The sequence below is a fragment of the Octopus sinensis genome, linkage group LG18, assembly GCF_006345805.1.
Source record: "Octopus sinensis linkage group LG18, ASM634580v1, whole genome shotgun sequence".
Taxonomy (NCBI): domain Eukaryota; kingdom Metazoa; phylum Mollusca; class Cephalopoda; order Octopoda; family Octopodidae; genus Octopus; species Octopus sinensis.
The window spans coordinates 13,419,158-13,435,280 of record NC_043014.1 but is presented as its reverse complement, the minus strand read 5'-3'; the positions used below and the strand labels follow the sequence as shown (position 1 = coordinate 13,435,280).

The window sequence follows — 16,123 nt, the reverse complement described above, 5'->3', positions numbered from 1 at the left end:
TTCTGTTGCGTCAAGACTATTGAAAAGGTTGCAAGACGCAACGGTGAGTGTGTTACATTATAAGGCACAAAAAGAAAATGACTCTCCCAGACATAACAGAGTAATTTTATTTGCTTTCTAAAAATTTATGTATTTTGTAACAACAGACCATCACTAATTTCCTCAGATTCTATTATTTCACCGGAATATGTTAAATTATTTCCCCCTGTTTGTAAATATCCCACGCAGTTTGACCTTGACCAAAGAAAACTTAAATTATCTTTCACCATTAAGAAGCAACAAAAATCTTGAAGGAAGACGTCGCTTTCGTGATTTAAGGGAGATAATTCTTAAAAGTATTTCGATTTACAGCAATGTCTCACTTCGTTCGTTGAAGAATTATTCTTTGAAGTTTCATACGCCTTAACATTTAATCTAGGAAGCAACCAAAAGCAGAGAGATTGGATATACGAGTATATATATATATACATACATATACATATAAATGCAACCGCATACGCGCACATATATATATATATATATATAATTATATTTTGTGGTACAAGAATGAGTTGAATATATCCTTGTCATAAGTTTATGTATATTTCTTTTCGTTGAACACAGGACCTATTTTTGTGATGGTGGAGAATTTCTTTTATTTCAGTGCAACAGACTTGATGGATATCACTGCATATGGACATTCTTGTGTTTATTTTATTAGCAACAATGAGAAAATGATCAAAGATACATTGCAAACATCTACCCAAGCCTTCTAATGCACTTTCCACCGTTCCTCTTTTAATCCTCTCTGATTTTGGCGTAAGGTCAACAATTTTGAAGGGAGGCAAAAGTCAATTGCATCGACTCCAATCTTCAAATGGTTTTTATTTTATCGACCCTGAAAAGATGAGAAGCAAAGTCAACCTCGGCAGTCTTTGAACTCAGCACGTAGAGAACCGAAAGAAATGCTGCTAAGCATTTTGTCCGACGCACTAACGATTCTGCCATCTCGCAGCCTTACCATTCCTCTAAATGATACATTCTTCTTTTGGGAATTGCACTTGTTTGCTAAGTGACTTAATCTGTGAATTTGTGTAGAAGCTGAAAATATACTGAGTAAGAATTATATCCACTTTTAGTCATCTATTATAATCCCATTCACATTTAGGATACATTATAGGAATATAAGTCGACTCTAGTATAAGCAACAGTCCAGAAAGCGACTTTGCGGACATTGATGATCCGGTACCTCTTATAATCTGTATTAATTTACAATAGGAACAAGAGAATCTCGTTGTCGCCAGACTAGTTTACTAGCACCTTGCACAGAGCAGTATTAATAAACTTTTAATCATTTATACAAATGTACAGGTACCTGTATTTGATTTAATTGTCAGTTTTATGTTTGTTTAATTTACAGTGTGTTGACTAAGGTGACCACCCTCGGTTCAGGAAAAAAATCACTAATCTGGAAAGGCTTTGGAATCAAAGGTTCCATAAAAAAAAAACGATGTTGTACTTGTATTATTTGTATCGAAGCTGGAAGAATGAATTAAAAAATAATTTGACCTCAGTGGAATTTGAACTCAGATCGCAAAGGGCCATAACTAAACATCGCAAGTAGTATTATTATTTATTATCAGATGTCAGAAGAGTTCCTCATACGTCTACGACCTGATCAGAGATACCCAAGGATAGGTTCTGCTATCACTTCGTAGATGTACGCTGGACTTTTTTGATACTTAATATTATATATATATATAGATACTATCATAAAAATGAAGCAAGAGTGAATACAACGATATATATGTTTCTTTACTGGAATGGAAAAAAAAAAAGATTATAAGAACAAAAGGACTGTGGAATGTTTATAAATATACATATAATGAATTCATCCAAGAATATGAGCAGAGCAGAACATTTCAAATTTCCATTCATCTGTTGACACTAAATGAAAGTTTCCTTCGAGAGAAAAGGACTTGACTTCAGCTATCATTAATTTGATTTACCAAAGTTCGCACATGTCCTGCTATAATTTACCAAACAACTCATAATGCTGCTCTGGTTCAGTGTGGAACACAAGACAGGATAAAAAAAACAACTCACTGAACTAAGACAATTTATTTCACATTGTTGCTTCCATACTTACAGCTGTCTGCGGTTATTTCCCTTAGTCGCTTCTCTAGTTTGTACAATTTTTATTGTTTTAATATGTATATTGTTTAATATAAATAAATTAAAATAAAGCAAAATATTTCGTTAAAAAAATTATTACCATATCTCTTCTATAAATCGTTCTCTGTAAAAAAAAAATTGAAAGCCTGCACAATTTCCTATATATCATATTTTTTGTTATCTTTCATATAATAAAAGAAATAACAAAAAGGTGTTAGTATTATAGCAATTTCGGCCTATCGTAGATAATTTTTAGTGAACGTAGTGAGTAACCAAGTGAACCGACAGACAACAGAATGGTCTGCGATTCCTGCTGACAATCTTGCTCAAAGTTTAGTTTTTTGTTTTGGATTTCATCGTTCAAACGTCAGGAGCAACATGACGGACTTCGATGCAGATTCAGCAACGGTAAAAATGGTTTTATTTATGTTTTTACAAAACCCTTATCAGTTAACAAAACCCTTAATCAGTTGTGTTTGCAAGCAGCTTGGATGCCTTATTTTAAAGGGGTGGCGGGTAGAATAAAGGTGTAAACTGACAGTTTGATAAGGTACACAGAACAGGCAAGTAAAACGGGGATATCATCACTATGAAGACGATATTGTTTTAGATTTTCGGGCTTTAAAAAAGTATATCTAGTGAATAACTATATATATATATAGTTATTCACTAGACATACTATATATAAACACACATATATGTATATATATATATATATATATATATATATATATATATATATATATATATATATATACAGCATACTGTTCCGTTATTTGTAGAATGTGTGTGTAGTTTCATTATTGGTAGAATCTATCTTTCTATCTATCTGTCTATCTATCTATCTATCTATATATATATATACATATACACACACACATGTATATCTTATATATACGCGTGCACATACACATATGTTCAACATGGAGCTAATACCAGGTTATATCTGTCATGGATCCAAGAACTCCAAATATACAACAATCGGGTTGTCATAATGGATCCAAGAAAGATTCACATAAATGCTATTACTATTCCATGCTATTGCAGATTTAAGGAATGCATAAGCACACACACACACATATGCAAACACACCTTTTTCTTTCTATTAACAAAACCTCCTTGTAAATAGTTCAAATGCATTGTACAACTCAATAAGTTAGCAAATGTGAGACATCGCACACAATACATGCAAAGCAGCATTTATTTTCACAAAGCCGGGTATCCACTCTGCCTCTGTTAAATTCCTCATTCGATGCGATCTTTCAGGTGATAATTATCATTTAAGGCGGCGTGCCGGTTAAAACGTTAGCACGCCGGGCGAATGCTTAGCGGTATTTCGTCTGCCGGTACGTTCTGTGTTCAAATTCCGCCGAGGTTGAGTTTACCTTTCATCCTTTCGGGGTCGATTACTCCGATGTACTCGACTTAATCCCTTTGTCTGTCCTTGTTTGTTCCCTCTCTGTTTAGCCCCCTGTGGGCAATAAAGATATATATATATATATATATATATATATATATATGTATATATATATATATATATATATATATATATATATATATATATATATATATATATATATATATTGTAAACAATGAGATATGTAATGTAAATAATGATATACATATATATATATATATATATATATGTGTGTGCGTATGTATGTATAATTATGCCACTTTCATAACAAAACATTGGTGAAATGAAATTGTATTTAAAACGAAAATCCTATAACGTGAAATTTAACGACAAAGGAATCGCAAATAAGGCATTTTTTTATTCGTTCACTTAATATAGAGTTCTAATGGCAAAAATACAGGGCTAATGTTTTAATTTCTTTTAGGGGAAGGTATATATATTGTCGTCTGGATCGTTTCTAGCGATCATTTCATGCTCTTAGACAAAAGACAGAAATCAGAAACCCATATCGACACACAGACACAGCTTGCGATTGATTAATTTAGTGAATGTAAGTCAAGTGGTTGTGTTTGTTTTAAATAATGAATAATTAAGTATTTATTGTACATAGAATATAGATCGATTTATGTGGATGAGAAGAGAAAATAGCCTTTGTGTCTGAGTAATTATCTTATTTTATTCTATTTTATTATCCAATTCAAGTCAGTAAAAAACCTAGAGATTTCTTCGTATCTTTCTGAAATTGTTAACTGTTATTAAAGGATAAAATGTTGCTGGAGAAGTGAAGGGAAAGATAGAGAGAGATAGACAGTGAGAGAAAGAGAGAGTTCAAGGAGGGGAGAAATAGAGAGAAGAAATATAGGACAATGGGAGGGGGAAAGAACGAGTAATGTAAACAGGCTATGGAGAGGGAGGGGAGAAAGAGAAAAGGAGATAAATAAAAAGAGAGTGAGAAGATTGAAGTGAGGGTGTAATAGGCTTAGAAAGAGAGGAAGGGAGTGCAGTAGTTATAGAAAGAGAGGGAGGGTGAGAGTAGAAGAAACCTGTCAAAAATGGGGAAGAGGACGTTGGAAAGCAAAACAAACATCTCTGAAGGATTGTGGTGATTCCTGCTACAACTATTTTGATATACTTTTAATTCTGTCATGGATGGGAGGATCGGTAGAGCGGCCGGAGAACATCCGTCGTAGGTTCGTTCATCGGTCCTTTCGGACGTTACTCAGCTCCTGGGAAATTGGCGGTATAATGCGTTAGCACGCCGGGCGAAATGCTTAGCGGTATTTCGTCTGCCGTTACGTTGTGAGTTCGAATTCCGCCGAGGTCGACTTTGCCTTTCATCCTTTCGGGGTCGATAAATTAAGCACCAGTTTAACGCAGGAGTTAATGTAATCAACTTAATACCTATGTCTGTCCTTGTTTGCCCCCCTCTATGTTTAGCCCCTTGTGGGTAGTAAAGAAACAGGTATAATGGACGGACTATACTCATCCCATGGTTTAAATTTTGTGACCTTGTATCTTTGTTGCTTAGTCCCAGTTCAGCCTATGTTGAGAATATGTACATAAGATGATCGGTGTTCCAAACGCAGCCGTCCTTTTTATATTATCTAGGACTGTACATTAAAAAACAAAAACAATTTTAATGACGGCGGGTTGATTTCAGAGAAATCCTGTAGTTATATTTTGTATGTCCATAGTGGGAGAAGATGTGATGGGCACAGCTTGTATGCTTTTGATCATTGTCCTACTCGATAAAGGTTGAAATATAGCTAAATAACTAATCTTTCATTTAGCAGCTAGGGTGGCATGATCGGCTGGTAGAGCGAAATACAAAATGTCATTGTGATACTGGGTCGTTCCTCTTATTTTTCGTTCAAATTCCACTGGAATCTTTTCAAGGATGGATACCTTTCTCTTCTAATGTGTGGCCATGTACCCATCTTTTATACGTTTCATTCACTGGACTGCGGCCTTGTTGGGGCACTGCATTGAAGAGTTTAGTCGAACAAATCAACGCCAGTACTAACTTTTTGTAGTCTGGTATTTATTGTCGGACCTCCATGTTACGGGAACGTAAACAAACCAGGTGTTACTTGCTTTAGAATATCAGCGAAAATTTTCTCAAATCATATCATTGCGTTGGGGGAAAATAAATATTAGGTTGTCCCAAAAGTTCGTAAACACTTGCGAAAATTGAATTTTTACTCGCCAAGTACTAACAAAAACAACAAAAATTATTCCTCAAAATAAAGACCATTATTTTCCAAGACTTTCTACGAACTTTTGGGACATTCTTATAAAAGGAAACACGTTGGACAAGGTCTACTTGACACGGCAGTCGAAATAAGTAAAGCGAAAAAGAAATATCTTTTCCGACGTTGAACGTTCCTGCAGTTACGGTTACATAGAGTATTATTGTGAAGACCTAGGGACAAAGAGTGATCTTGTGTTTATCGTCATCATGCCTCGTTCTTTTATTCTTGCTACGGGAGGTATCTATTTTATATTATCTCTTTGTTGCAAACGAAGGTGAAGAGAATTTGAATTTAAGCGGGTTTTTTTGCGTTGATTTATGTGTGCTGGATATTCAGACAAGTAATATGCCTGTCGATACACATGAGTTGGGCTTCTTTCAGTTTCTCTCTACCAAAATCGACTCACGAAGTTTTGGTCGGCCGTGGACTATAGGTAGAAGAGACTTGCTCAAGGTGCAACTGAGCCTGAAATCACTTGCCTGCACCTATTTCAATATCTATTTATCTGTCTGACGTCGTCGTCGATGGCGGCGGCGGTATTAACTCGTATCTGAGTACTTAATGTGTAGCGAGTGATCGGGCTTTCTTATCCTGATGGGTGTGAAATGATGCCGGTGCCTGACGTGGTTGTTCAGGCCAAGGGTTGTTTCAAAGAACCGTGGAGTGTGTTGTGTATATGTGTGTGTGTGTGTGTGGGGGGGGCAATTATCGCAGGGGAAGGTTGGCGAGGAAGAAGGGAGTGTGACTCGCTCTTTGCGTCTTTGACGCCTGACGTCTACCTCTCGACGGCGTGTCATCGTTGAGGCAGCAGATCAGATGTTGATGATGAGGATGATGATGATGATGATCATCATCCAGGCCCTGCACATAAACAATATCTGGCCTTAAACCTAACCAGAAGAAATATGTTATAAGTCAGGAGGGGAGGATTAAATTTTGAACGTATATCATCATCATCGTCGTCGTCTTCGTCATCATCAATTATATACATGAATACTTTTCAGCTTCCATCTACCAAATTCACACTGCTTTAAATCCTTCCCAAGTCATATAGATTCATAGCACCCATTTCCTAGTTTCCATGTGACATATATATTCTGCCCTGCCCCCCACCCTGATGGGACACTGGTTCATCACGGGATTACTCGTTTTTGCTAGCTGAATGGACTGGAGCTGCATGTAATGAAGTGTTTTGCTCAAGAACACAGTGTATTACTCGGTCCAGGAACCAAAACCGCAATCTTATGATCATGAGTCCAACACCTTAACCACTAAGCCATGTGCCTCCACAGCTTTATATAGTGCTGGAATGGTCTGGCAGAGAGGTCAAATTTAATGTTTTATGATATGTAATTATGGCCTTTTACATTTTGAATCCAAATCCTGCAAACCCTTCATCACTCCAGTGTTGATAAAGTGCCAGTTATAAAATGGTGTGGATTCATCATCATCATCACCATCATCTTCATCATTTAACGTCTGTTTTCCATGCTGGCATGTGTCGAGCGATTTAACTGGAGCTGGTAAGGCCAGGGCTGCACCAGGCTCCATCGTCTGTTCTGACATGGTTTCTACGACTGGATGGCCTCCCCAATGCCAACCATTCCACAGAGTGTACAGACTCCTTTTTATGTAGCACCAACACCAGTACTGTTATCATGGCACCAGCACTGGTATCAATTCTGCTGTGGCAAGCAGGTCTTCTTGCGAACAGCAAGGTGCTAGATATCTCAGTTCTTAGTCATCTCCTTCATAAGGCTCAGTGTCTTGAGATCAGTCTGCAATACTTTGTCCCATGTCTTCCTCTTCCACAAGATCCATCCACTTAAGGTGATTGGCACTTCTGTATACAACTCTTTTACTTGTTTCAGACATTTGACTGTGGCCATGCTGGAGCACCGCCTTTAGTCGAGCAAATCGACCCCAGGACTTATTCTTTGTAAACCTAGTACTTACTCTATCAGTCTCTTTTGCCGAACCGCTAAGTTACGGTGACGTAAACACACCAGCATCGGTTGTTGAGCGATGTTGGGAGGACAAACACAGACACAAACATATACACCCACATATATATATACATATATACGACAGGCTTCTTTCAGTTTCCGTCTATCAAATCCACTCAAGGCTTTGGTCGACCCAAGGCTATAGTAGCAGACACTTGCCCAAGGTGCCACGCAGTGAGACTGAACCCAGAAACATGTGGTTGGTAAGCAAGCTACTTACCACACAGCCACTCCTACGCCTACATCCATACACAATTAAGTCCAATAAACTGGACTGAATTTCATATATGGAAATATACTTCTTTCTTACAAATTTGTGGCCAATTTTTCCTGTAACAACATAGAGGGTAAACTTCCAGTGGGCTGATTCTGAACAAGTTTTAATATCTGGTTGTATCTATCTCGCTTCACCTGTACCAATAAAACCCATTGAAAAGTAACAGCTTTTGCTGAATCATATTTTTCACACCTGTAAGATCTGATACACTAAGAAGATATAAGCTTACAAATTCTCATTAGTTATGACTTTGATATTTTTGGTTACATAGATAAAAATTTCTAGGCCATAGTTGATAAGCAGGCTGCTACAGTTTATACACAGCCTGGCTGCATGGTAAAAATTTGTTTCCCAATCACATAGTTCTGGGTTCAATCCCTCTGCGTCAGTGGTTCTCAACCAGGGCCCAGTTAAGATTTTGCTGTTAAAATTTATGTGTGATAAACTGGTTATATTTCTACAATGCACAAAATATTTAAACATTTTCGTATACAGTTCCTAATAATATTCAGTCATAGAAATGAAATAGGAGCTTTTTTCAGACATTGAATAGCGATGTGGGTCCCTACCACCTGAGTAAAATAGGAATCAAAGAGGTCCTTAGACAAAAAATGGTGAGAACCACTACTCCAACCGGTACTACTGTCCCAGGTTGATCAAAGCCTTGCGAATAGATTTGGTTGACGGAAACTGAAAGAAGCCTATTGTATATATATGTATGTATGTGTGTTTGTTTGTGTTTCCTTGACTTGATTTCACATGATAGTTGTTAATGAGTATCTCTGTCATACAAGCAATGTCATTCATTTCCAATATTCCCTTGTAGAGTACATATTTATGATTCTTGGGCATAGGAGTGGCTGTGTAGTAAGTAGCTTGCTTACCAACCACATGGTTCCGGGTTCAGTCCCACTGCGTGGCACCTTGGGCAAGTGTCTTCTACTATAGCCTCGGGCCGACCAAAGCCTTGTGAGTGGATTTGGTCGACAGAAACTGAAAGAAGCCTGTTGTATATATGTACATATATATATGTATGTGTGTGTGTATACGTTTGTGTGTCTGTGTTTGTATCCCCCAACGTCGCTTGACAACTGATGCTGGTGTGTTTACGTCCCCATAACTTAGCGGTTTGGCAAAAGAGACCGATAGAATAAGTACTAGGCTTTCAAAGAATAAGTCCTGGGGTCGATTTGGTTGACTAAAGGCGGTGCTCCAGCATGACCACAGTCATATGACTGAAACAAGTAAAAGAGTAAGAATTTTGTTGACAGTGACTTTGAAGTTTTGGTCAGTTAAGCTATCAACTGACTGCTTAGCTGGTCAGAACTTTGCAGTCACTGTCAACAACATTCTTGAATAATTATAATAATATATATATTAGGCTGGAGTGAAAAAGGTACATTTTACACAGATTTTTGAAATATATTTTCAAGAATATATTTTTTATTGCAAAATCCTTTAACCCTTTCGTTACCGTATTTATTTTGAGATGCTCTGTGTTTCAATCAATTAATTTTAAATATAACAAAGAATTTAGTAAAATAACTTTGTCATTATTAAGCTAGTGTTGGGAACATAAATTGTGACTAAGGTTTGGTGGGAGATTTTAATTCAGTACTTACACTTGAAATTTTGAATAATGAGGGAAAAATCAATTTATAAAATGTTTGCTGTTCCTCATTTTATTTTTTCACTTTCATTGTTATGAATCGATTTTCTTTTGCGAAATCCTTTAAAAACAAAAGTGTTAAAATCTCAGGCTCTAAAATTTATATGTGAAATAAATAGACTTTTCAACTTTGTTCTCTTTATAATTTTTAATACTAGGTCACCGAATATATGTGTTACATGAGGTCTAGATTACACTTACATTAAAATAAAATTATGTGCAAACCAATTTTTGATTCTTGAAACATTTTGGTAATAAAAATAATTAGCAGTTCAGAATCCTTTTCTGATGTAGAAGGCCGACTGTGATCTGGTCAATTCTTTCTAATCAACCTTTGAATGTTCTGTTTAAATGCTGCTTGATCTATTCCACCAATGATCATTTTTCAATTTGTCTGTTGATCCTGTAAAAAAATCTTGTTCTCTCAGTGGTATTTTTTTGTCTCTACTACTACTACTACTACTACTACTACTACTACTACAGTTTTTAAAGGAGTTGCACTTGCAACAGGAAATGTCAAATAAATCTTTTGTTGCATTGTTTTTAAATAATTACACTTTATTTGAAACAATGGCACATTTTTTTTGTATTTTTCACAGATTTTATCAATGCTTGGTACTTAGATAAAAGTTTAAGATTTTTGGTTTAACTGATCCAATCGTAACACAAGGGATGGATGTCTTTTGCCAAAGAAGGATTATATTTTCTGCTACAACCTTGACAATTTGTTTATTTGAAGGATTTTTCTTAACTGCCTTCTTTTCTTTTTCTCATTCAAATAAAACACATTTTAGTACGTCCTTGTAAGTTGGCAAAACTCGCTCGCTAAGATCACATGGAGTACCAAATATTGGGCATTCAGTATCATGATGCGTTATTGGTTTATGAGTCATCACTAAATGTAAACAACACTAAATTTAACATGATCGTTAATTTTAATACAATGGCCTAAGTCAAGGTACAAAGCAGAAAACTTCACACACGTATGGACGTATCTCCACACGCAATGACCATTGCAGCAGCATTGGAGAGAATGTTACACTCCTGTTTTCTTTATAGTCAAAGCAGAACCTCAAAATATTAGTCAATTGTATTGGAAGTTTGTATGGAACCTCTTTAGGATACTATATATATGTTCACCCCTTGGTGGGTAATAAAAAGATTAGGATACTATATATACTGTTTTGCATTCTGCTGCCTAAAAATATGCATTCGTTACGACTTATACTTCATAACATCCAAAATTCAAGCAAAAATGGTAATTAAAAAAATTTTCAATTGGTTTGCAAAGCCTGAAAAGAGTATTTAGCTGCAAAGTTCTTTATACACCTTTCTTTTAACCCTAATTCACAACAAAACATCAATTCTTGGTTACCAGTTTCAAAAGTTGCATTCTTTGCTCCACCATAAAGCGAAAAAAACCTATAGTTTTTGGGTTCTAAAGCCCTTAAAAAGACCAAGAAAAGGCGGATTTTATAGTTTTGGCACCTTTTAGAGGTGTTTTAGGTGGTTTTAGACCAAAAACTGATTTTTTTTTCTGTAATAAAAATTAACGTTGACAGTTATTGATAACTTCTGTTACATTTTAAAAGAATTAACTGATTAAAGGTTATTGAAGTTAACTTTTTTGTTAACGGTTAACAAAGTTAACTTTTCAATTAATAGTGCCCACCTTTGTTCACAACCATATGATCTTGGATTCAGTCCCACTGCACAGCACCTTGGGTAAATATCTTCTATTATAGTCTTGGCCAACCAAAGCCTTGTGAGTAGATTTGGTAGACGGAAACCTGAAGAAGCAAGTCACACATACATTATATATATGTACATACATTTGTGTATGTGTGCTTGAGTTCTTTGTCCCCTACATCGCTTGAAAACTGGTGTTGCTTTGTCTGAGTCCCTGTAACTTAGCAATTCGCCCAAAGAGACCAATAGAACAAGTACCAGATTTGAAAATAGGTATTGGGATTGATTCGTTCGACTAAAACCCTTTAACGTCATGCCCTAGCATGGCCACATTTCAGTGACTGAAACAAGTAAAGGATAATACACACACACACACACACAGACTGTAAGGGATTTATACGTAGCATCAGATGTAGCGTGCAAGAGAGACGACTGCGCTGGTATGGCCTTGTAATGTGTATGAATGAAGACAGTTGCATTAAGAGGTGCCGATCTCTAATTGTAGAAGGAACACGTGGAAAGGGTAGACCCAGGAAAATGTGGGACGAAGTGGTGAGAAAGGATCTACAGACGTTGGGACTCACAGAGGGGATGACAGGGGACTGAGTTTCCTGGCGGTTTGCTGTGCTTGAAAAAACATGTCAAGCTAAGTAAAAGCAACAAAAGAAAAACGACAAACTTTCTCTAAATCTGGTCAATGAAGTACCAAATGTCTCTATAATTTTTCAGCAGCAATAGTGTAGTCGATGGAAGCGGAGCAGTCCGCCTGGGTCACGCTTTTTATGGGGATGTTTTTATGTTGTGGTCGCCCAGTAGGCAACAAACAGTAAAGGCTGTGATGGCCCAGTAGGTAGCAAACTCAAAAACCTGCCCCGTGCGACATACTCTAGCTACATCACTGGGCAAGCAGTGACGCCAGTTCTGGCTTAGTGAAGATAGAATTGATTAAAACAAGGATAGGATCTAAGGTTGTTTTTTTTAATTATAAGCTGGGCTCGTAGGACGACTTGAAAACACTACCTAGAAGATAACATGACACTTAAATATACAATGCTCTCACTGTTTACAATGCTGCAATGTACACGCATCCTTTATTTTACTGGTTTCCCAAACTTTTTCGGGTTGCCACCCACTTGACACCCAGGCCACATTCCTAGCACTTCCACCCCAACTAACCATCACAAACAGACCTCGTTCTGAAGCAAATTCAAAGCAACTGTATTTCACAAATAAACTTAACCTAACGAACCCATTATTTTGTTGTTTTTACATGAATCGCTACCCCATTATCGCCCCACTTTTCTTCAATGTCCCCTTGGAACTTTCCACCGCCCCAGGGGGTCAGTACCGCCCACTTTGAGAACCACTGCTCTCGGGTAATCTTTTGGTATGACCACTGTCAAAAGTTGTACAAGCTGATTTTCTCGACAGTTTACGGGAAATTTATTTATTTATTACATATTCTTGTTTACGGCAAAATCTTTCATGTGCTGGTAATTGCTGGGCAATCTTTCGTCTCTAGTAGACCTTTCCGTCGATTTCCGTAAAAAATTTTTTTTTTTACATATGGGCTTGCGGGAACTTTTGAAGTAATGAGAGCGAAAGAGACTAAGAGAAAGCAATTTTATGACGAGGGAAGTTCTTTTGAAGTTACCGTGCATGGGAAGCATTGATGTACATGTGTGTGTGTGCGTGTGTGGTGGTGTGGGAGACAGACAGTATGTTGTGTAAGTGAAGTGCTTCTGTTAGTGTGTGTGAAGAGACAGAGTAATGTGTGAAAGAAAGAGATAACTGAAATTTTTTACTCGGTGTATGTGTATATGTATGTATATTACTTCAAAAGTTCCCGCAAGCCCATATGTAAAAAAAAAAAATTTTTTACGGAAATCGACGGAAAGGTCTACTAGAGACGAAAGATCGCCGATCGCTGAACATACACACACACGCACATAAAAGATATTGTCGAAAACAAAAATATGTAATAAATAAATAAAATTTTCCGTAAACTGCCGGAAAAATGTTGCGGATATCAACGAGAACAACTTCAATTGTTGCTAGACTTGTAACGAAAATTGTCGAGCACCGGTTTTTACCGGCGGTGTTGTGTTTAACACATAAAAACACGGCTGTACACACACATATATGAACGATTTCCACCTTCTAAGTTCTCTACAAGATACTTTGTCAACTTGGTGATATAGTAATATGCATTTGAGCAAGCTGCAGCGCTGTCGGATCGAATCTAGGCTACGTAATTGTATAGTGAATTCCTTAACTGCTCGGTGACAGTGTTTCCGAATGGTTAAGAAGTTCAGTTCGTTTCGCATGCACCTTCTCCTTTGCTTGGTCTCGCTGTATGGTACTTCGGGCAAGAATCGTTAGCACGCCGGGCGAAATTCTTAGCGGTGTTTCGTCTGTCTTTACGTTCTGAGTTCAAATTCCGCCGAGGTCAACTTTGCCTTTCATCCTTTCGGGGGTCGATAAATTAAGTACCAGTTACGCACTGGGGTCGATATAATCGACTTAATTTCTTTGTCTGTCCTTGTTTGTCCCCTCTGTGTTGAGCCCCTTGTGGGCAATAAAGAAATACGTCTCCTCTTTCTCTCTTAGCCTCTAGGTGACCTCAAGTCATGCGAGTGAAATTAGGGACAGAAACTGCTTGAAGGGCCTTCGTATCTGTAATGCAGGGTGTGCTTACACTATATATATATATATATATATATATATATATATATACATACATATAAACTGTCTATAAATTATTTTTACAACTTCCATAATTTATCGTATCTATTTATTGCATGCAACAAATGGAGCCGAGGTGGACGTGTTCTGAAGTTTGTAATAAAAATCTTTTTTGTTTGCCTGTTTTCCAATAAACCCTACCGATTTATCCTTATTCCTCATTTTTTCTCTAAATTTTTCAAATTACCAAATTTATGGACACTAATGTATTATATATGTAAATAATCCAGCGGCCCGTGGTGCAAAATAAAAGGTTGTAGACCACTGTTTTAGGCTGTGATTTAATAGATATTTGGCTGCTGTTTCAAGCAGGTCAGGCAACCGCGTAACGGGACTCCCTCGTCGTTGATCGTGGGTAGTAAGCATTAGCAATGTGCAAAGTGGGACTAAAAGTACTTCCTGTTTGCCTTACCGACGACGCTCTCCCGAATATCTACTTCCTGTTTGCCTTACCGACGCCACACTTCTGACTGAAATAGACATTAGTTATTCATTTCCACTGTCAGTTCTTACTAGCAGAAAGCTTTCTTTCTGGATTAACAACCGAACGTAAGTACACTTAGGTTTTATACGCGAACACCTCTATCTGTCTTTAAACTGACATTGTGGTGTACATCTTATCTTTAATACATGTTTCCGATCATTCTAGCACCATCGCCGCAGACTAATTTCTCTTGTCATGCCGTTAAAACTATCATCACTATCGCTTTTCTTTCAATACTTTTGGGAGTTACGCTTCGGAGATATTTCTTTCGACCCGTATTTACCCTTTCTTTTTTTCTCGACACATTTAATCACTATACGCTGACCACCCGAGTAAGAATTGTTCGAGAAGTCTAGTCATTTCCCCCTTCATTAACCTTTATTATTAATATTGGTTTCAAATTTTGGCACAAGGCCAGCAATTTTGAGGAAGTGGGTATGTCGATTTCATCGACCTCGACCTCAGTGCTCAATTGGTACTTATTTTATCGGACCCCGAAAGTCGACACCGGCGGAATTTGAACTCAGAACATTAAAGGAGTACAAAATGCGGCAAAATTCCACTGACCATTTTGTCTGGTGCAGTAACGATTCCGCCAACTCGCCGCATTTATTATTAGTATTTATAATTAATAATATTACGGTATACTGACACAAGTGTACCTCTCTCTGAACTTTGTTTCCTCACTTAATGAAAAATTGATTTCTTTTTAATGAAATTTTCTACGAATACCTTGTATAGTTATGTCAATATTATATGAGAAACCATTATTAGTACATAAATCCCGCCGATGTCAATCTTGACTTTTTCTCTTTGGAGATCGATAAAATAAATGCCAGTTGAATACTTATGGATGTTACCCTCCGAGGTCAACCCGACTTAGCTTTCCTCTTTTCCAGGGTTGATGTACCATCCAAATACAGAAGTTTATTAAATCAACTATATTCCCTCTTTACAAAAGTTTTGTGGCCGTATTATTACACAGGTAAAATCAAAATATCTCATTGACACTCGCATGTGATTATGAAGAAAATAATTTGGTGTAAAAATAAATAAATAAACCGTCAGTTTGCCTTTCATCTGGAATCGGTAACGATGTAGAAATACTCAGTTGGATATAATAAACCTCATCTTTGTCAAGTAGATGTCTTGTGGTTATGTTTAATAGCAACTTTAGATCATACTACCTTATTCTTATCGACATACAAAAACTAATGAAAAGGTGCATGTATACGTTGTTAATTCTTCTTCACACACACACCTCTCATTGTCTCAACCAGTAACTCATTTTATCTTATCCCAAGGTACTTATGCAATCTTGACTTTGAATCAGTTAGGTCTCTCCAGTTCAGTGACCTGAATGTCAAAAAGGAAAAGAGCGTATATATAAACTTGTCAAACTTTTTTACAACTTCTCATTCTGCATCGGT

At 36.9% G+C, this 16,123-nt stretch overlaps 1 protein-coding gene across 2 annotated transcripts in view; it reads left to right on the top strand.

The window, feature by feature from the left end:
- The first annotated feature begins 2,373 nt into the window (after nucleotides 1-2,373).
- LOC115221611 (CXXC-type zinc finger protein 1-like) overlaps nucleotides 2,374-16,123 on the top strand; it is a 44,814-nt gene continuing 31,064 nt past the window's right edge. Inside the window, exon 1 of one of the 2 annotated variants that reach the window (XM_029791810.2) lies at nucleotides 2,374-2,562. In XM_029791810.2, the coding sequence (XP_029647670.1) occupies nucleotides 2,533-2,562 (30 nt within the window). In that variant the 5' untranslated portion in view covers nucleotides 2,374-2,532. Of the gene's footprint in view, nucleotides 2,563-14,398; nucleotides 14,759-16,123 lie in introns of those variants that run through there. The other variant, XM_036510724.1, reaches the window with a different exon arrangement.